At 38.2% G+C, this 16,242-nt stretch overlaps 1 protein-coding gene across 1 annotated transcript; it reads right to left on the bottom strand.

Moving 5' to 3' along the window:
* Positions 1 to 265: 265 nt before the first annotated feature.
* On the bottom strand, positions 266 to 15,853 carry CFLAR (CASP8 and FADD-like apoptosis regulator). Its single transcript, XM_009890180.1, has 9 exons — positions 15,800 to 15,853; positions 9,358 to 9,789; positions 8,425 to 8,530; positions 7,384 to 7,519; positions 7,112 to 7,209; positions 5,972 to 6,023; positions 5,167 to 5,216; positions 3,942 to 4,020; positions 266 to 783 (listed from the first exon to the last, which is right to left on the bottom strand). The coding sequence occupies exons 2-9, from the start codon at positions 9,651 to 9,653 to the stop codon at positions 266 to 268; spliced, it is 1,335 nt and encodes a 444-aa protein (XP_009888482.1). The 5' UTR covers positions 9,654 to 9,789; positions 15,800 to 15,853.
* Positions 15,854 to 16,242: the final 389 nt, after the last annotated feature.

Below are 16,242 nucleotides of genomic sequence, written 5' to 3'. Positions count from 1 at the left end.
ACCCAGGACAGGTTCTTCCCTTCTCACTCTGCGAGCCCCTGTGCCATAATACACTTTCATTTTACTGTCCAGAATCAGAAAATTCACTCCTACTTTAGAATACCTTCTTGTGCCATCATTCCAGGATCAAGCATACTTGTCTTTTAACTTATTACACAGCATGAAGACACCTTTCAGGACCAGATGGGATGAAACTTAAGGTTCCTCTCTCTCTAGAACACAAGGCTGTCATAGGAAAAGGGTTATTTTTTCCTTTTTGTTTTATTTACCTTTTATGAGGATTGTGGAGTAGCTCAGCCAGACAACGCAGATAATATGAGGATGAACTCGGAGATTTTTCTAGTGTAGACACATCCACCTTGCACTGACTCCAAAAGATGTCTGCTACTTGGGGGATAGTGGCTTTCCAAGGGATTTTTGCGTTAGCAATGATTTTCTCATCATTCCCATCAACTTCCAACAGACTAGTACATTCTTGCTCATTTTCTGGCACAATGTAGCTCTGAATAAAAAAAAGCTTTGGTTTTCCTCGGAGTTCAGGACATGAATCTGCTGTAAAATATTTCTTTATTTGTTCCAAAGGGAATCCAGAAAAGGTATGGTCTGTACAGAAGATGCTCTGAGGACTTCCACGGCTGACCAATATGCAAATGAAGCTGTCACAATTTCTGTGCTTCTGCAACCTTGCAACTTCAAGCAATGTTTGATTCATGGTGTTCATATTTAAATACCTGTAACAATGAACGTCATAGCCTAAGCCTCTGAAGGTCTCTTCCAACAAATCTGAAAAAAGGAAGATGTAATTAAATCATAGCACATCAAGGCTCAATCTCAACTATCTTGAATTGCAGTATTTACAGTATTTTGCCACTGGAAGTATTTATTTAAAATATTTACAATTAATACTATGACAAAATGTTTATTAAAAGATCGGGAGTACTTGCTGTTGATCACAGATATTACATACTTATAGTGCTAGATGCATGTTGTCTTTAATATGAGCTACGTACTTCATGACATCAAAGAAACTATTATTTGACATGTGATCTGTTCCAAATTCCCCAGATACTTGCATGCTTTCATTTAGAGCCGGTATCCTAGGTTCCTAGGACTTAAAATATCGGGCAAGAGAAAACATTAAAAAATGCTTCACACAGAACACTCTTGAAAGGGTAAGGAGTTATCTAGATAGCATGGGATGTCTTTCACCTTTTAACTTGTCAAAATTACTATGAATGGTTATTATACAGAACTGCACAGGAAACAGAGACTCCTTTTTATCAGTCAAAAAAAGGAACCTGCTGCAGTCATTTATGCATCCTATTATATAAAACGGACTTTAAGTGATGAGTTCCAGGCGGAGAATGGACACTGGAGTCTTAACTGTGACAGAATGACATTTTCGGGGGGGGGCGGGAAATTTGAACTCTTTCAAATGTGTTAGAAATTAAAACTGTAAATAGCCAAAAATCAAGATTTAACTCTACTGTATTTGTGTTAACTTGTGCTGCAGGAAAATGTGCTATGCGCAAAATTACTACTTTGGATGTTTATTAATATGGGAGTGAAACCAGATACATAGTGGTTAAAACCAAAGCATTCAGAGAACCACAAGGTACTACTATGACTCATACCTGTAGCATCGTATCTTTAGTATAAACCACATATATATTGCCCATGCACAGTTGCTGATATGACAGGAAATATCAAGTGCCATGTTTACGTAAAATGCCTTATAGACACAGGAAGCTAGACTGTTCTCTGACTTCAGAAGTTTAACAATCCCTAATTAGCAGAGGCTATTTCAGAGGTAACTGGCAGCAAAGTAGTTGTACTACCACACTGTTCTCCTCAAAAAGCCCATAGAGAAAACAGGGAACAGAACTTGTAACTTTCCTCAGCAAAATACAGGGTAGATACAAACTCGATATTATAGTGAGGTGATAAACAGGAATTACAGGGTTTCACTCCAGTTCTGTCAGTTTGACTAAATTTTGTAAAATAATTCAAAAACTTTCCATAAATGTTTTTACTTCGAAATAGAAAGGAAAATCTCCTCTATTTTAGGCAATAAAACATGCTCTGAAAATTCAGTATAAATACCGTTTATCCGTTATATACTCGATGCCATTAGAGGGCAGCAGTACATACAAAAAAACCAAGAGTTATAGGAATGAGTGCTTTTCCTATAATTTACTTATCTCACTAGGATGTACACATACAAAGACACAAAATTTGGCATCACCTTAGACCATACACACATTCTAAATGTCACAATTAAAAAAATTAAACCAAACAAACTTAGAGCTGATACCTTAGTTTAACTATGAATCAGAAATTATACATGGTAAGCTTTGGATACAGCAATTTTACTTTAAGGCAAGATGAAACACAGCATTACATGCTGCAACCTGAGATCAGAAGACATGTTTCTTCAACAGTAATCATCTCCCAACAAACCTCCACTGATTTTTGAGCATTTCCACTCTACATAAATAATTACCCTTTTCTCCCCTTGATTGTTTACAATGTAAAGATAAAAATTTGCTTCTAAATGGAAAAGTCAAAAGCAGCTATTTACAAAACAGCAAGGTGTATTTCGGTTTGAAATTTATCAGCATCTGATGAATTCATATTGTTTACACTGGGCATTTTCAATTGTTGTAATCCTCGATCCTACAGTATCTATTATTGGTTCAGCTTCCTCAGATCAAATTCTGGGACAGCTACAGACTCTAATGCACACCACAGATACAATTCCTAATAATCTCCTTGCCCTCTTCTCTTTCTTTGGTATTTTCAGGCTTCAGAAGTTGTGTTGCACAACAACTCAACAGAGTAGTGAACGTCTTTCTAACAAACTCCTTTAAGCAATGCCGTATGCCCTGCCTTTCCTAAATCTCACTAGCACAGTAACGTATTTCAGTGAAAGTATCATGTTAAAATGCTGATGATGCGCTGGTGACATTAAACATCTGAGACATACACGATTAAATTGTTTCTGCATCCAATGCGACATGCATGAAGACTGAGGCACATTAAGACTTGCTTTGGGTGGTTTTGGCACAACAGCAGCAGAGCCATGATTTGCAGGTGTATCTGACATGCCAGATGCTAAACATGTCACCCATTTTTGTCCTTTCCAGTCAGCAGAGTTCCTCTATCACATTTACACTTTCTGTTCTTGTACGAGTACTGAAATGACCATATGAGCTCATGAAGAGCACATGTTCCAATGATTAGAAAGTGGAGGGTTTTTTGCTTATGCAAGAATCTAATTATTTGTTTCTACAAAGGCAATCAGGAAAACCCCACATTTTAACCATAGCACTGACTACCTTGAATTCTACATGCAAATTTTTTTTTTTTTTTAACTAAACCAAGAGGGAAGGAAGAAAAATTCTTCTCCCTATAAAGCTATGGTGATGGTTTCAATTAAACTGTGCAAGATGTATCAGAAGCCTAGGTGTATTATTAATAAAGGATCACGTGCATTCAGCTATTCAAAATCTGTGGTGTCCGATATGATTACACTTCAAATCCACAACAGTTTTGGTTAAGTGGTAGGAAACACTATCTTTACCATCAGTGCCAATAACCTGCTGTATGACTGTAGTTTAACTATTCTGTTGGTCCCCAAACAAACTTTTTCTCCCTCCCAAAATTCAGTTCATCCCCTTATAAATTCTTTGATTCAGAGATTCTATGCCAAAACCAAAAAAAACCCCCCCATTGTTTGCAATGGTTAGGACAGTTAGCTTTAACCTCAGGTTGGGCCTTCTGACTCTCTGCTTTAGAAAACTTACTAGAATTGATAGACTAGCTGACTAGGACAACATTAACCTAGTCTGTCTGGCAAATGCACATCATATTCTTTATACTAAACTGTTCTAATTATCCAAGATTGACAAGATAAGGAACTTCAAATTCCAGAGACTTACCTGTGTCATTGCCAATACAGTCTATTATCAGGCATATTCCTAAAGGTTGACTTCGCATTCTGTACTGATCATCAAACACCTGAGGAATGCGAAGGACAAATACTAAGTTAGTTAGTCACTCTCTCAACATACAGACTTGATTTTTTCTCAAATCCACCTTAGATCTATTCAGTTACATTCTGTTGTTTTTCCATAGAGTAGCTAGCAGAAGTCTATCTACTAGGATGTGGTATGTCTTACCTACACAACCAAACCAAAAAATCATGAGACACGGAGTAATGATTTTTTTCCCCTATTTCTAGTATAGGCTTAATTTTTGCATCCTTGTGCAATCTTACTACCATAATGATCCTTAAAGAAAGACTAAAACTGTACGATAAATGAGAGAAGCAAGTTTGAGACTGAATCTTAACTCTGGACAGATCTTCAAACGTAAAAAAAAAAAAAACAACAAAAAAACCCCAAACCAAACAAGCCAAACCTGTATGGGGGATTTTAAAGACCTGGACTATGACAGCAATGATCCTTCTTATAGTACTTCCAAACTACTTTCCTTAAGTGTAACTGCTATTGAGATATTAGGAGCTATAAGCTCCACCATAAATGTAGAGAACTTTTGTGTTTTTCATGTAGACAAGCAGGTGCTGCTCATCAGAGCAATATTTATTTCCTTATTTAGTGGAACAACTTCCTTGTTCCTAAATAACCTGTAATGACTCTATCACAATTCCTCTCCCATTTAAAAAATTACAATCAATTTTCTATAGGCAACTCCCTGGTTCCTGGCCTACAGGACAGCTAGTGAAAACAGCAGTAGTTGATTCTTACCATTAATACCCAAAACATGTCTGTCTTTTACCTGATGAGCAAGGAACGGGGAGAGAATAAAGCACAAAATTTACTGCATGCAAGAAGCCCTGCCATTTCCAATGTAGATCGCAGGAGTTCTGACTTCCAACAGATTTTGACTTGGCCTCCACTAATAAACATACAAGTTCTGTGTGCATGCGTTTTGCACACTTCTGCTTGCATTTTATATTAAAAATATATTATGCAAAAGCAGTTCACAGAACCTGTTTATGGCTGAGGAAGATAATGGATGTACGCATCCTTCTGTTTGGATTCAATTAAAGGAAATCTCAAAATGAAACACAAAGAAAACTAAGGTAAATACCTGCAGAGGTTTTTGTTACGTTTACACGCATACATATCCACAAGCACATACCTTATGTGACTCCGGTCCCGATTCCTGAATGGACATGTGGACTGGTTCTGCTGCAGTTGAAACATACAGAAGTAATCTCAGTATGTAGGCACCAGTGACATTTCTTTGACACCAAATCAGTTAAAGAGGACTCTATCTAGTTCAGACAAGTTCTCACTCATCTGGACTTCTTAGTTGTTATGTATGCTACTGAAGTTAAAAAAAAAAAACACCAAAATTTTCACCTCTAAAGTGTTATTTGGATTGCATTCTACATTTCTTGTGACTAGAATAAACAAAAAAATCTCTCCTACACCGAGAGAATTCAGCCAGCTACTCTTTTAAAAATCACTATATTTGAGAGGTATTTTGAGTTTCCAGAAAGAACACAACACGCATGGTAAGAACCTGGTACTCACTGGACAACTTCCTGGTTGGCCTGGTGGAGAGTCCACCACTGAACTGACACAAAGACTTCCTAGTCAAGACTTAATGGACACAGCTGTACTATGCGGGCCTCCAGAGCTGGCTAGTCAACATTTCCAATGATTTTATTAATAAACTATTTATTCTGTTAAAAATTTGTGGCAGCGGAGGCCCAAAACAATTTCAATAAAGTTTTAAGATCTGGCAGTACAAGCAAAGCAAATACAAGAGCGTACAATAAGGCAACGCTCAGTTTTCAGAGGTACCAAATACTCTCTGCTCCTGCTGATATCAACTGGATTAGCCATAAACACAACTCTCAAACAACAGTCCTTTTGATACAATGAAATGCATCATTTGGCCCTTTCATATTATCAAAGCTCAGATAAAATGCTCTTACCCAGAATAAGACTTTGTCCATTCTGTGGTTTTTCTTTGTTCACATTCTGGATCTAAAGTGAAGAAAAGGTGTATTTTTCCTCTCTCCTTCAAGAATTAATAATCATATGTTCCAAAATATAAGACAACAGTATTTTTGTTCCTCAATAAAAGGATTACATGTTGTAGATTCACATCTGTCAGCTAATCAGAATTACAAAATAACAAGTAAAAAACCCCTACCAAAACCACAAACAAAAATCCCAAATTCTTCCTCCTCAGGAAAAAAAAAAACAAAACAGTTTGCCATGAACAGCAAAGAAAAGCTTAAACCCTAAAATAGTAAAACAAACAAAAAGCTCTGAAGATATGAATTTTGTTTCCTATAGAGCAACAGGGAGGAACTTCCACTGAATTAGAAAGGAAATTTTGACAATATTATCATAATATAGAAAGACAATGCAAACGCTTTCCCATTAGTAGTATGGAAAACAAAGCTGTTGTGGCTTTGTTCGAAAAGACAAATTGCATCACTGCTGCCTTGTTTATAAGATTTATACATACATATGTACTGAATACATGACAGAAATAATCTCATCAAATTCATTTTGCAAGGCTAAGCACTTTAATTAAGGTCATACTATTACAGTATCAGTCCTAACCCAAATACAAAGAATAGTGCATGCAATAGGATTTGATTGCTTGACATACTGAGATACCTTTATTAAAATGAGATTAAAACAAAACACACAAAAAAATCCGCAAAGCTCTCCTTAAAAAGCCGTAACTTTCAGCTTCCAAAGTTAAAAAGCTACTCTCCCTGCAAAGTCCAGAAGTACAAAGACGAATAATATGTTTTGCAAAGAACAGTCAAAGCAAAACTTCTCACCCCTCAGAGTAGCAGCACAAACTTTCAAGATACACATTTTATATGCCCAACTAATAAGAAAAAAATTCACAGAAGCTCTTTAAAGGGGATCTTTCTCAGTCACAAGATTTAAATTAGACCCTAAACCCAGCAAATAAAAGAAATATGAGAAAAAAAACAGCTAATATTCCAGTTACTAGCAATCTCTCATTCCTTAGGCTTTGCAAAGATGAATCCCCTTTCAATGTCTGGCAATATTTAGAAGTAAATCTGTCCGATTTATTGTATACTTACCCCTGAATTACAAGGAGGATCAATCAGACTGAGATTAGGGAGAGATGCCTGAAGTGCATTTACATACACTGGCTGAGAATGAACGGAGGACATTAAAGCTGAAAATTTAACAGAAACACACAGAGAAATACACCATGTTGTATCAATTGTTTTAAAAGCCTAAATCTGTGAAGCATGCAAATATTCTGACTTGTCACTCATAATTTTATCTTCAGTAAGAACATATCTGATCCTTGCTATCACAAGTTACCAGTGCAAAAATAGCATGTTACCTTCGTGTTTGTACTTCTGAATCTTCCTTATCAGGTCTATCCTGTGAATATTTCGAAAACAATTTTCTATCAAATCCAGTTGATTAGGAGCCACCAAATTTAGTTTCTCCAGGTCAATCACAAGAGCTAGAAAACTCTAGAATAGCAACAGAAAACCAAACTGTCATATCAGTAATTTGTTCTCTACCAGTAAGTAACAAAGCAACCCAGAAAATAAAGTGAGGAGGTCATAAAGGTTGTATATTCAAAAACTAGGGACATTACCTTCTGAAACACTAAGAAAACTACCTGGAAGATACATAAATTCTTGGTATTATCATAGGAGTAATGAAAACTAGGAAGTGATATTCTTAAAACAAATCAAAGTTTTTGAGGAAACAGTTTTGCATTTCTTTGTTGCTACAAAGCCAGCTACTTGGAACGCCACAAAGCAAGAGGTAAGAAAGGCTTTGGGGAATTTGCAGGGCCTCTCTCCTTTGGTTAGACAAAAAGAAAAAACCTCAAAGGAAGAAGACAGAAATCTTCAGTCTTCTATGCACAGTGGCCAAGTTGTCTGAACTCTCTCTGATGAATCTCTGCTTTCTCAGAGCATTTAAAACAAATATGCAGAATGCAAATGTACAGAGAAAGACATAATTAAAATAAAGCTGTTCTTTTGTAAGTGAAGCAGAGCACAAACATAAAAAGTGACCTTGTAATTCAAGATACATTCCATATGATTATTGAGACGCTCTGTATATGAACTTTCAGATCAGTAATACTGAAGGGGTTTTTTTATGCCTTCTGCCTATGAGGTTCATGCTAAGACCATTCACTACAGCAAGTCTTCATTGTTCCCTCTTACTGTTTTTTATGTTTCTTCCCTTGAATTAAAAAACAAAAATGAAATAGAAGTCACTACTCCTTCTCTACTTCCTCACTTCTGTCTACTCCTGCCTCACTATCCCTTGCAGTACTGCCTCCCCTCCTTTGCTGTCTAGCTAGTTCCATTTTTACTTCAATTTCTCATTGCTCCAGAGAAGACCAGCAGAAAGACATTACCTTATCTTTTGCCATTTTCATACGAGGCGTGTAATCTCTGAGTAGAAAACCAAGAGAATTTACTTCTTCTTTCTCCAGATTTTCATTAAGCTCTACCATTAGTACCCTGAAATCAAGTCGAAACATTTCTAAAGGATTAGCTTTCAGCAAGATCCCACCTCCACCCAACTACCCAGCTTCCCCCATTTTCCAGTCTTAATGTACCATTCCCAATTAAACAACAGGAAAAAAGCCTACCCTGCTCCAAGATCCAAATACAAAATACCTACTCTAGCTCAGACTGACTGTGTAAGACACTGCTAGAAAAACAGAAATCATCTTACTATTTCAATAGAGATTAAGTAAGAGAATGAGACAACAGAACACATCTTTAACTTTTTTACCTAGTAGTTACAAGGTTAAGTTAACACAGGAAAATTTTCCTTATGAGTACATGCATTTTTTTCTGAAGTCTTTAAAAGAAAATAGCTGGAGCTTCTTAATTTAAGCATCTTAAAACTACAGAGTAGAAAGTGGCAAGAAACAAGTCCACTGAGAAAAGCTATACAACAAGGCTATGAGCCCAAAGCAAACTAGAAAAGAAAGTATCTCTAACTAACGATGTTTCTCTACAGCCTAACTTCTACCCGCTAATCTAGAACTGTACAAACATCACTGGTTTTATTGATTAACTTACATAAACTCCTTAAAGATAGATGCTTCTAATGCCATGACTTTTAAGAAGCTACTAAGGCTCATTTGGGGGACTAAACTTGACATATTCTTTTCACTGTAATTCTAGATATGATGCCCTTTTCTGCTTTTCTTTTACCTCCAAGACATATTTAAAAAAGAAACAAAAAACAAACCCACAAAAAAAACCCACAACCAAAACAACCAGCACATATTTTGAACAAAATAGAGTAGCCTTGAAAGCTGAAATAGATATATTACCTGTAATCAGGGACAAGTCTGAGACTTCTGGCAAGGTTAGCTTCCACTGTTGCTTTCTCAGTCTTCAAGATCCTCCTCAGCAAGTCAAACCTTTTAACTCTGTACAACAGCTCAGACAAGCCAAGAAAAGACAATTTCTCCCTCTCATTCAAAGCCACCAAGAGCTCTCTAAGGTCGGCAGTGGCCAAGTCAGGAGCAAGGTCTCGACACAGAAAAACCATCACCTCTTCTTCTTCTTTATCCAATTCTTCTTCAATCTGGTGAATAAGGACAGCTGGCACTTGGCACCTGGTCATCACTTAGTCGCTGTCCCTTTAAAATTGCCAGCCTACTGTTTTTTAAACAGGAAGCCAACATAACATGAAGCCCGTGTCTACCGCAGCACTTCTCTGGTGTTCATTCTTAACTAGATGCATTTTTACAGAAACAGTTCTGTGACAGAGAATGAAAAGGTACTAAATCAGTGATCTGCTGCATAAGTTCACAGTTAACTCTCCTATCTGATGTATTTCACTTACAACTAAAACACCAACAGACCTCATGTTCTCCAGGGGTTCTCCCAGCTGTTCATTACAGAACAAGAAGTACTTGGTAGGTCATACTAATCAGTAAAAAAATTGAAGTTCTTTTTAAAGTAAAATTACCTTAACACAAGTCTGTAAATTCCATAGGAAGTGAAACAAAACTCATCAGCTTGCTGACGAGTGATATTTCAAGTGTTTCTGAAAATAAGAGTTAAGTTCCACAGCAATTTAAGTCTAAAGCTCTGACCTCTTCCCAGCATCCCTCCACCCCTCTGCTCACCACCACCTTTTCTCCCCTAAAAGTCTCAAGGCATTCTTCAGGAAGAGTTTTGGGAGCTAAGAGGCAGTGTAAGCACACATTGTAGACAAAAGAATTTTAAAAACTCCACATATAACCCCCCTGCTATCAGGCATGCACTTTGCCTTAACAGAAGTCAATATAAAAGAATTATTCACAATATGTAATATTTTAAAACATTAATTATCTATAAATTCAGGAATGTGTGGATTTTCTTACTTATTAGCATAATTTAAAGTTATTCCAATCTGAATGAGTTACTGGGGTTTCAAGGATTCCCCACACACCCCCTCCATGCTCAAAAAGATCGGAGAACCACACAAAGAAAAAATTCCAACCTTAAGTATGCAAATTGGTTAACTCTGAAGGTATACATAAGCCATAGACTGCCTTTTTCTTCATGTGAAATTCATGTTTCCCCATACTGAAAACTGAAATAAAAATTCAAACGTAGAAAAATCCCCACCCTTGTGATTAACAAAATAAGTATGGTGCTATGCTGAACTTCCGCTGCCACCGACTATGGAAATTCTATTTGACCTTCTCTGATCCCCATTACCTACATGGAGAAACGTGAAATGAGCAATCTGAAGACAAATCTTAGCCCTTACAAGGAGTTCAGTCGCTATACTGCATAATTTTGTTTAAACCATTCTGAAAAGCAAAATCCAATTCAACTTCAAAGTCTAATACACTGAAAGATTCTAGCACCCGGATAACATTTTTAAAGCATTTTCAGACTTTTATTACACATTCTGGAAGTCACAATCAACAATGTCACATATTGTATCCATGCATTAAGGAGACAAGATAAATTTGTCTACAAATGCTTTTTTTTTATTATTCCAATCCTGTTTGAATGAAAAAAATAACTCTATATATCCACCTGACTTTCATCAGAACGGGAGTAACAGTTGGATTTGATTAAACCCATGGATTGGGTTCCACTGCCCACTAAAAGAGCATATAAAATTCAAGTTCCTAGGGCAAAGTCTCCTTTATCTACATCTGTCCCAGTGAGCCACATGTTCTATGGAGTCAAAGACTCCAGTGACTTTCTCCTCCAGTGCTGTTGCTCACAGTCCCAATAGCAAGTCACCAGTATTTGAAAAAAAAACACCAAAAAAGCAAAAGCACAAGCACTGTTAATCTTGCTGATAGCATGTCTGAATCACGAGGAGATTATAACACAAGTAGCTGCTATGACCTTAAGGTCCCACCTTGAGAAGCAAAACGGAAGGGGGAGGTAAGGAACGGCAGCACAGGCACGCTGTAGAATATCATAAACCCAACACGTTAGAAGACCCAAGCATTACTCATTTAAGTACTCCTGCACTTCCATACCACAGTGTAAACGAGATACAACGTATATGCGACAGAGTTCGTACAACAACATTGAGGCCACTTTGGCTCATTTTCAGACCACAGGGCGTTCAACAGCAGCTGACAGTAACAAGGCTGCCAATGCCCTGCTTAGCCCATCGCAGGCTCCTATACACATTCTACATAGACTGTGCTAAATACCTAGAGAAAACACTCCATTAAAGTACTCCTGCTAAAGCACACAACCAGAAAAAAGCAACACCTACCTATCCTCCCTGATATAATTCTGTCCTTCAGAATGCAAAAGGGATAGGCCCAAACACAGTGTTTTCCCTCATCACATCACACCATTTACGAACTTTGGAGAATTAAATGTGCTGGTTGCTCTAAAAAGTACAACAACATTTAACCCTAATGGAAACAGTACAAGCAGCAAAAAAACTCTCAAACTGAAACGAAACATCAGTAGAAGCTGCCCCTTTCAAATACCCAGCACCACAGTATTTTTAATATAGTAAACTGAACAGTTTTGTTTACAACAAAACCAAACTGGGTAAACAAAATATTTGTACTTTTGAACTTGTTCTATTTCACACATGGACCTCAAATGCTGTCACTTGTACAGCTGGGGTGGAAGGGCAGGGCAGGAAAATTTTCAGGCCTCTGATAAGCAGCGGAACCCCTCATGCACTGGAATGTCTTTTGTACATTTTTCTATCAGAGGAAAAGCATATTTCTTGCTAAGTTCTTATTTTCATTCTAACATCAAACATTTGTGAGAATTCTACAGAAAGACAAAGACTGTTTTCATGACATAATGCAGTCAGGAAAGTGGGGGTACAAAACACTGTCATATAAAAGCATTTCCCAGGTACATACAGCTGTGACTTTCAAAAGAGCTTGAGGAAGCCATATTTATGACTCACTCTGAAAGGAGATGGGAATTTAATCACTTTTGGCCATTTTCAGAAATCTCAGATAAACTTTTTTTTAAAACTAGTCTCGTTGATTTTTATCCAATATTTTAAAACTAGTTAAAAAAAGAGGTGTTCACGTGTGCATGTGATAGGGAAGAATTTCCTATAGAGTTAAAATTTCAGACGTGCAAAATTACTATTAATGTTATCTTAAGAATAACCTGCCTTTAAAAAACACATATGAATTATATATTTTTGTGAAGTTCCTCTATATAAGATAAATTGCATGCTCATTATAAAAAGAAAGCTGATCAATACTTCCAGTGCCAAAACTCTCTTACCTGTATGCAAGTCTGTCCACAAGAACATTGGAAGACTGGCATTTGACCATTGCCAAATCACTGATCCAGATCCAGTACACATTGGTTTCCATCCAGTATTTTCCAATGATGGTCCACAGACAAAGTTGATTATATCAGCTTCTTTTCTGTTGGACAAATACCAACATTACAAATTACTGCTGGGGGCTACTTCCCAATTTTAGTGGAGGGAAAAGCAAGAAAAACGACCTAGGATCATGCATTCTTCTGTATGATCCACTGGTCCAGTGAATCAGGAATGATGCTCCAAATAACAGGAAAAACAACTGTGCACATCTAGTGATTTGTCAGTAATATTCATTCCCCCAGGGTTCTGAGTAGGGATCAATATGAAGCGTTTAGTATAAACTAAAACAGTTAACAACTTTGCATCCAAAACCAATGTCACCATATTTCAACAGCAGTAATGTCACACTACTGGTGTAATACATTCCATCTGCATACATATGAGCCAGATCCACTTCACCATGAGAAAAGCATCATGCTTCACCATTCCATCTGATATGACCACTTTTACAAACATCACAGATACAGTTATCTCAGCTGCAACAATTAAAGAAAAACCAAAAAGCAATGACAATGTAAACCCCAACAACCTGGCTTTCAGTTTAGATTACCTGGGTCCTGCAACAAGAATAGTTATTGAATGTAAATACTTTACAAAGAGGTGAGGAAAACCAGCTTGTCTTCTTAAGAGGAAAGAAAAATGTTCATAATCATCACAGATAAAGCTGCCCCACTAATCTGTGTGTTCATGTGCATGTGTAATTTGCCAATATTGCTGCAAAAAAACACTTGAGATTTTCCTATTGAGTTCAATGTTTCATGTACTGAGTAAAGATTTCAATGCAAAGTTTACAGAGCAGGAAGATGGTTGAAAAAAGAAACCTAAAGTACTACACATTCTCATTTACATACCTGATTTATAAGAAATCCAGAATCATTCTAAATAGCAGAAGTCTAACATGACCACCACCACTGACAGATAAAAGGATACTGCAAGATGACGTCAGTAACATTAGGGGCAGAATGAATGAAAAAGGCAGGCATACACATGGAACAACAACAAAAAAATCTCTTTTCCTCCTGTATGCAAAGAATCAGAAAACCCCCTGGCACACTGAGGGAAAATGACTGGTGAGGGGTGAGTTTTCTTTAAGTCTGGCTACTTTATTTCACTATCACCCCAAATTTTCACAGAGGAATAGCTCTTCTGGGAAATAGTCTTGGGGTCTCTGGGAAGAAAATCACTGATTATCTAGAGTGACTCATCTGTCGTCTTGTTCCCAAAAGTGATCTGAGAGAAAACACATCTCAAGGAGATAATACCAAAGTGCACTGAAGTACAAGTTTTTGGGTTTTGTTAATTTTCAGACTTTCCTGAACAAAGTGTAAGATTTTAAAGGTGATGAATTTCTCACATACTGCACAGGAAACCACCTTTGTCACAGGCATATTTGTCTAAGTCTGCACTGGCTTTTGACCCTGGGTATTACACTGTAAACAAGGTTCACAAGAAGAATTTTTTTAAGGTAAACATCTGAGAATATTAGCAAGCATATTTACTCCTCAGACCATGTATCATTTCAATTCCACGCTAAAACAGGCAGAAAAACATCTGTATGTTCATTAGCTTATATGAAGCTAATAAAGTTAATTATACTCCTATTTTTGAACTATTTCACACTGCCCCCAGTCCACACTGAATAACACCAAAATCGGGACACTCCCTCCCGCCCCCCCCCAACGAGCAGGAAATAACATACTAAAAACTTCACACAGACAGGCTCCAGTAACTCCCTGCTAGCATTAACAAGTAGAGGCTGGTATGTGTGTACAAAGTTCAAGCAATTTTATTCTTTGCTGTTTAATACCATGCATGAAACCCTTGTTCCTGTGACTGCAACACAAACGCTGCACAATATACAAATACCAATGTGATTATCAAGACAAAGAGGAGTGTCCCATATCTACAATGATAAGTCAACATATCAAACCTCATATTACTAAGGAAGGTCTTTCAAGAGAAGCAGGGAAACATTTTACATTCTAAACGTGGTCTACAATTACTGTCTGTAACTTTTTACAGTATTTGTTTCTTGAACGTTCATCTCTGCAGCAGCAAAAACAGGATATAACATCAACGGGTGTAGTTCTGATTTGGAAAATTATCTATGTTTCACAAGATGAGCTCATGTGGAAGCCCCTACGCTAGACGGAGGGAGTAGGAGGTTACATTGCTACAGCAAGCACTAGCTGCAAATTGTGCTTCCTCCGCTCTGCTTTGTTTGAAAAGGCAGAGGTGGTGAAACCACTCAAAAGCAACTGCATTTTTGAGTCTGTATCATCTGGCATTTTTCAAAGCGTTGAATTGTTTGGACCACGCTCCACAACTTTCATGCTTCCCTATAAAAGAAAGAGGATTTGGTACGAGGTACTTGAGGAAAACAAGGAAATGCGGCAGTAACTTTCACATTTCCCATTACTGTATTAAGCTTAAATGGTTTGTTCTCGGTGTAAACTAGTAGTGACTACGCTAATTTCCATTTAGAGATGCACCAGTTTAACATCCCAGTCCTCCTAATTAAAAAACAAAACAAAAAACCACCAAACAAACAAAAACACCACAAAAAAAACCCTAAAACTGGTTTTACCGTAGGGAATTTATGCAGATTTCCACGCAACTTTCCAACTACGTCATTTTAAATCACAGTTGGAAAATGCAGCGAGAGGAAACTCCGCTCTGCAAGATAAAACAGTTTTCAGGCGGATGGGCAGCGTCGGGGTTCGTTTCTCCTCACGAGAAAGGTCGGGCTCAGGCCTCCCTTGCGCCGGGCGCTCCTGCTCTCCGCCCCTGGCTCAGCCCGCCCCCGCCGAGGACCGGGCCTAGAGAGGGAGGAGGACCCGATCCCCGAGCACAGTGTGTTGGGGCGCCTCTACCGAAGGCGCAGGGGGGGAAGAGAGGTGTGAGAGGAAGGAAGAGGGAAAGGTATAACGCACCCAAACGCGCCGGGGACGTCTCATCTTTAGCAGCGGGGCCAGGTCCGGCATTGGGAGCAGGGAGGAGGAGGGGGCGGCACCGGCCCAGCACCGAGCTCCCCAGCGCCGGGCGTGGTTTCGGGTTTCGCGTCTCTTTCTCTTTCACATCAGTTAAGACACGTAGAGCGCTTTTCGCTATTTCTTACGGCTGGTGGGGAGAGCGGAGCCGCTCTGCACGTACGCAGCAACGCTGTTCGAGGCAGGGATCTCCCCTCACAGGAGGACGAGGAAACTGGCTTTAGCCGCCTTATCATCATCATACATCTGCCGAGCCAAGTTCGCTAACCCTTACGAATTTATCGCGAGTCTGACCGTTAGGTATTTTGGGGCGAGGCAACGGAAAGATTATGCTTTTCGTTTTGCTTTACAGTCTACCTCAGGAGACGAAACTCTGAGCTGCGCAC

The sequence above is a fragment of the Charadrius vociferus genome, unplaced genomic scaffold (assembly GCF_000708025.1).
Source record: "Charadrius vociferus isolate BGI_N301 unplaced genomic scaffold, ASM70802v2 scaffold147, whole genome shotgun sequence".
Classification (NCBI taxonomy): domain Eukaryota; kingdom Metazoa; phylum Chordata; class Aves; order Charadriiformes; family Charadriidae; genus Charadrius; species Charadrius vociferus.
Note: the sequence above shows the minus strand (reverse complement) of the source record. Positions and strands in the feature narration are given on the sequence as shown.

What these genes read in the sequence shown, in the direction of transcription:
- CFLAR (XM_009890180.1), bottom strand. Translation starts at nt 9,653, where the DNA reads ATGACCAGGTGCCAAGTGCCAGCTGTCCTTATTCACCAGATTGAAGAA. An exon ending in ATCCTCCTTGTAATTCAGGG is followed by an intron (nt 6,024 to 7,111) that starts GTAAGTATACAA and finishes TCTTCACTTTAG; the next exon opens with ATCCAGAATGTGAACAAAGA. An exon ending in TGGACAAAGTCTTATTCTGG is followed by an intron (nt 5,217 to 5,971) that starts GTAAGAGCATTT and finishes TTTCAACTGCAG; the next exon opens with CAGAACCAGTCCACATGTCC.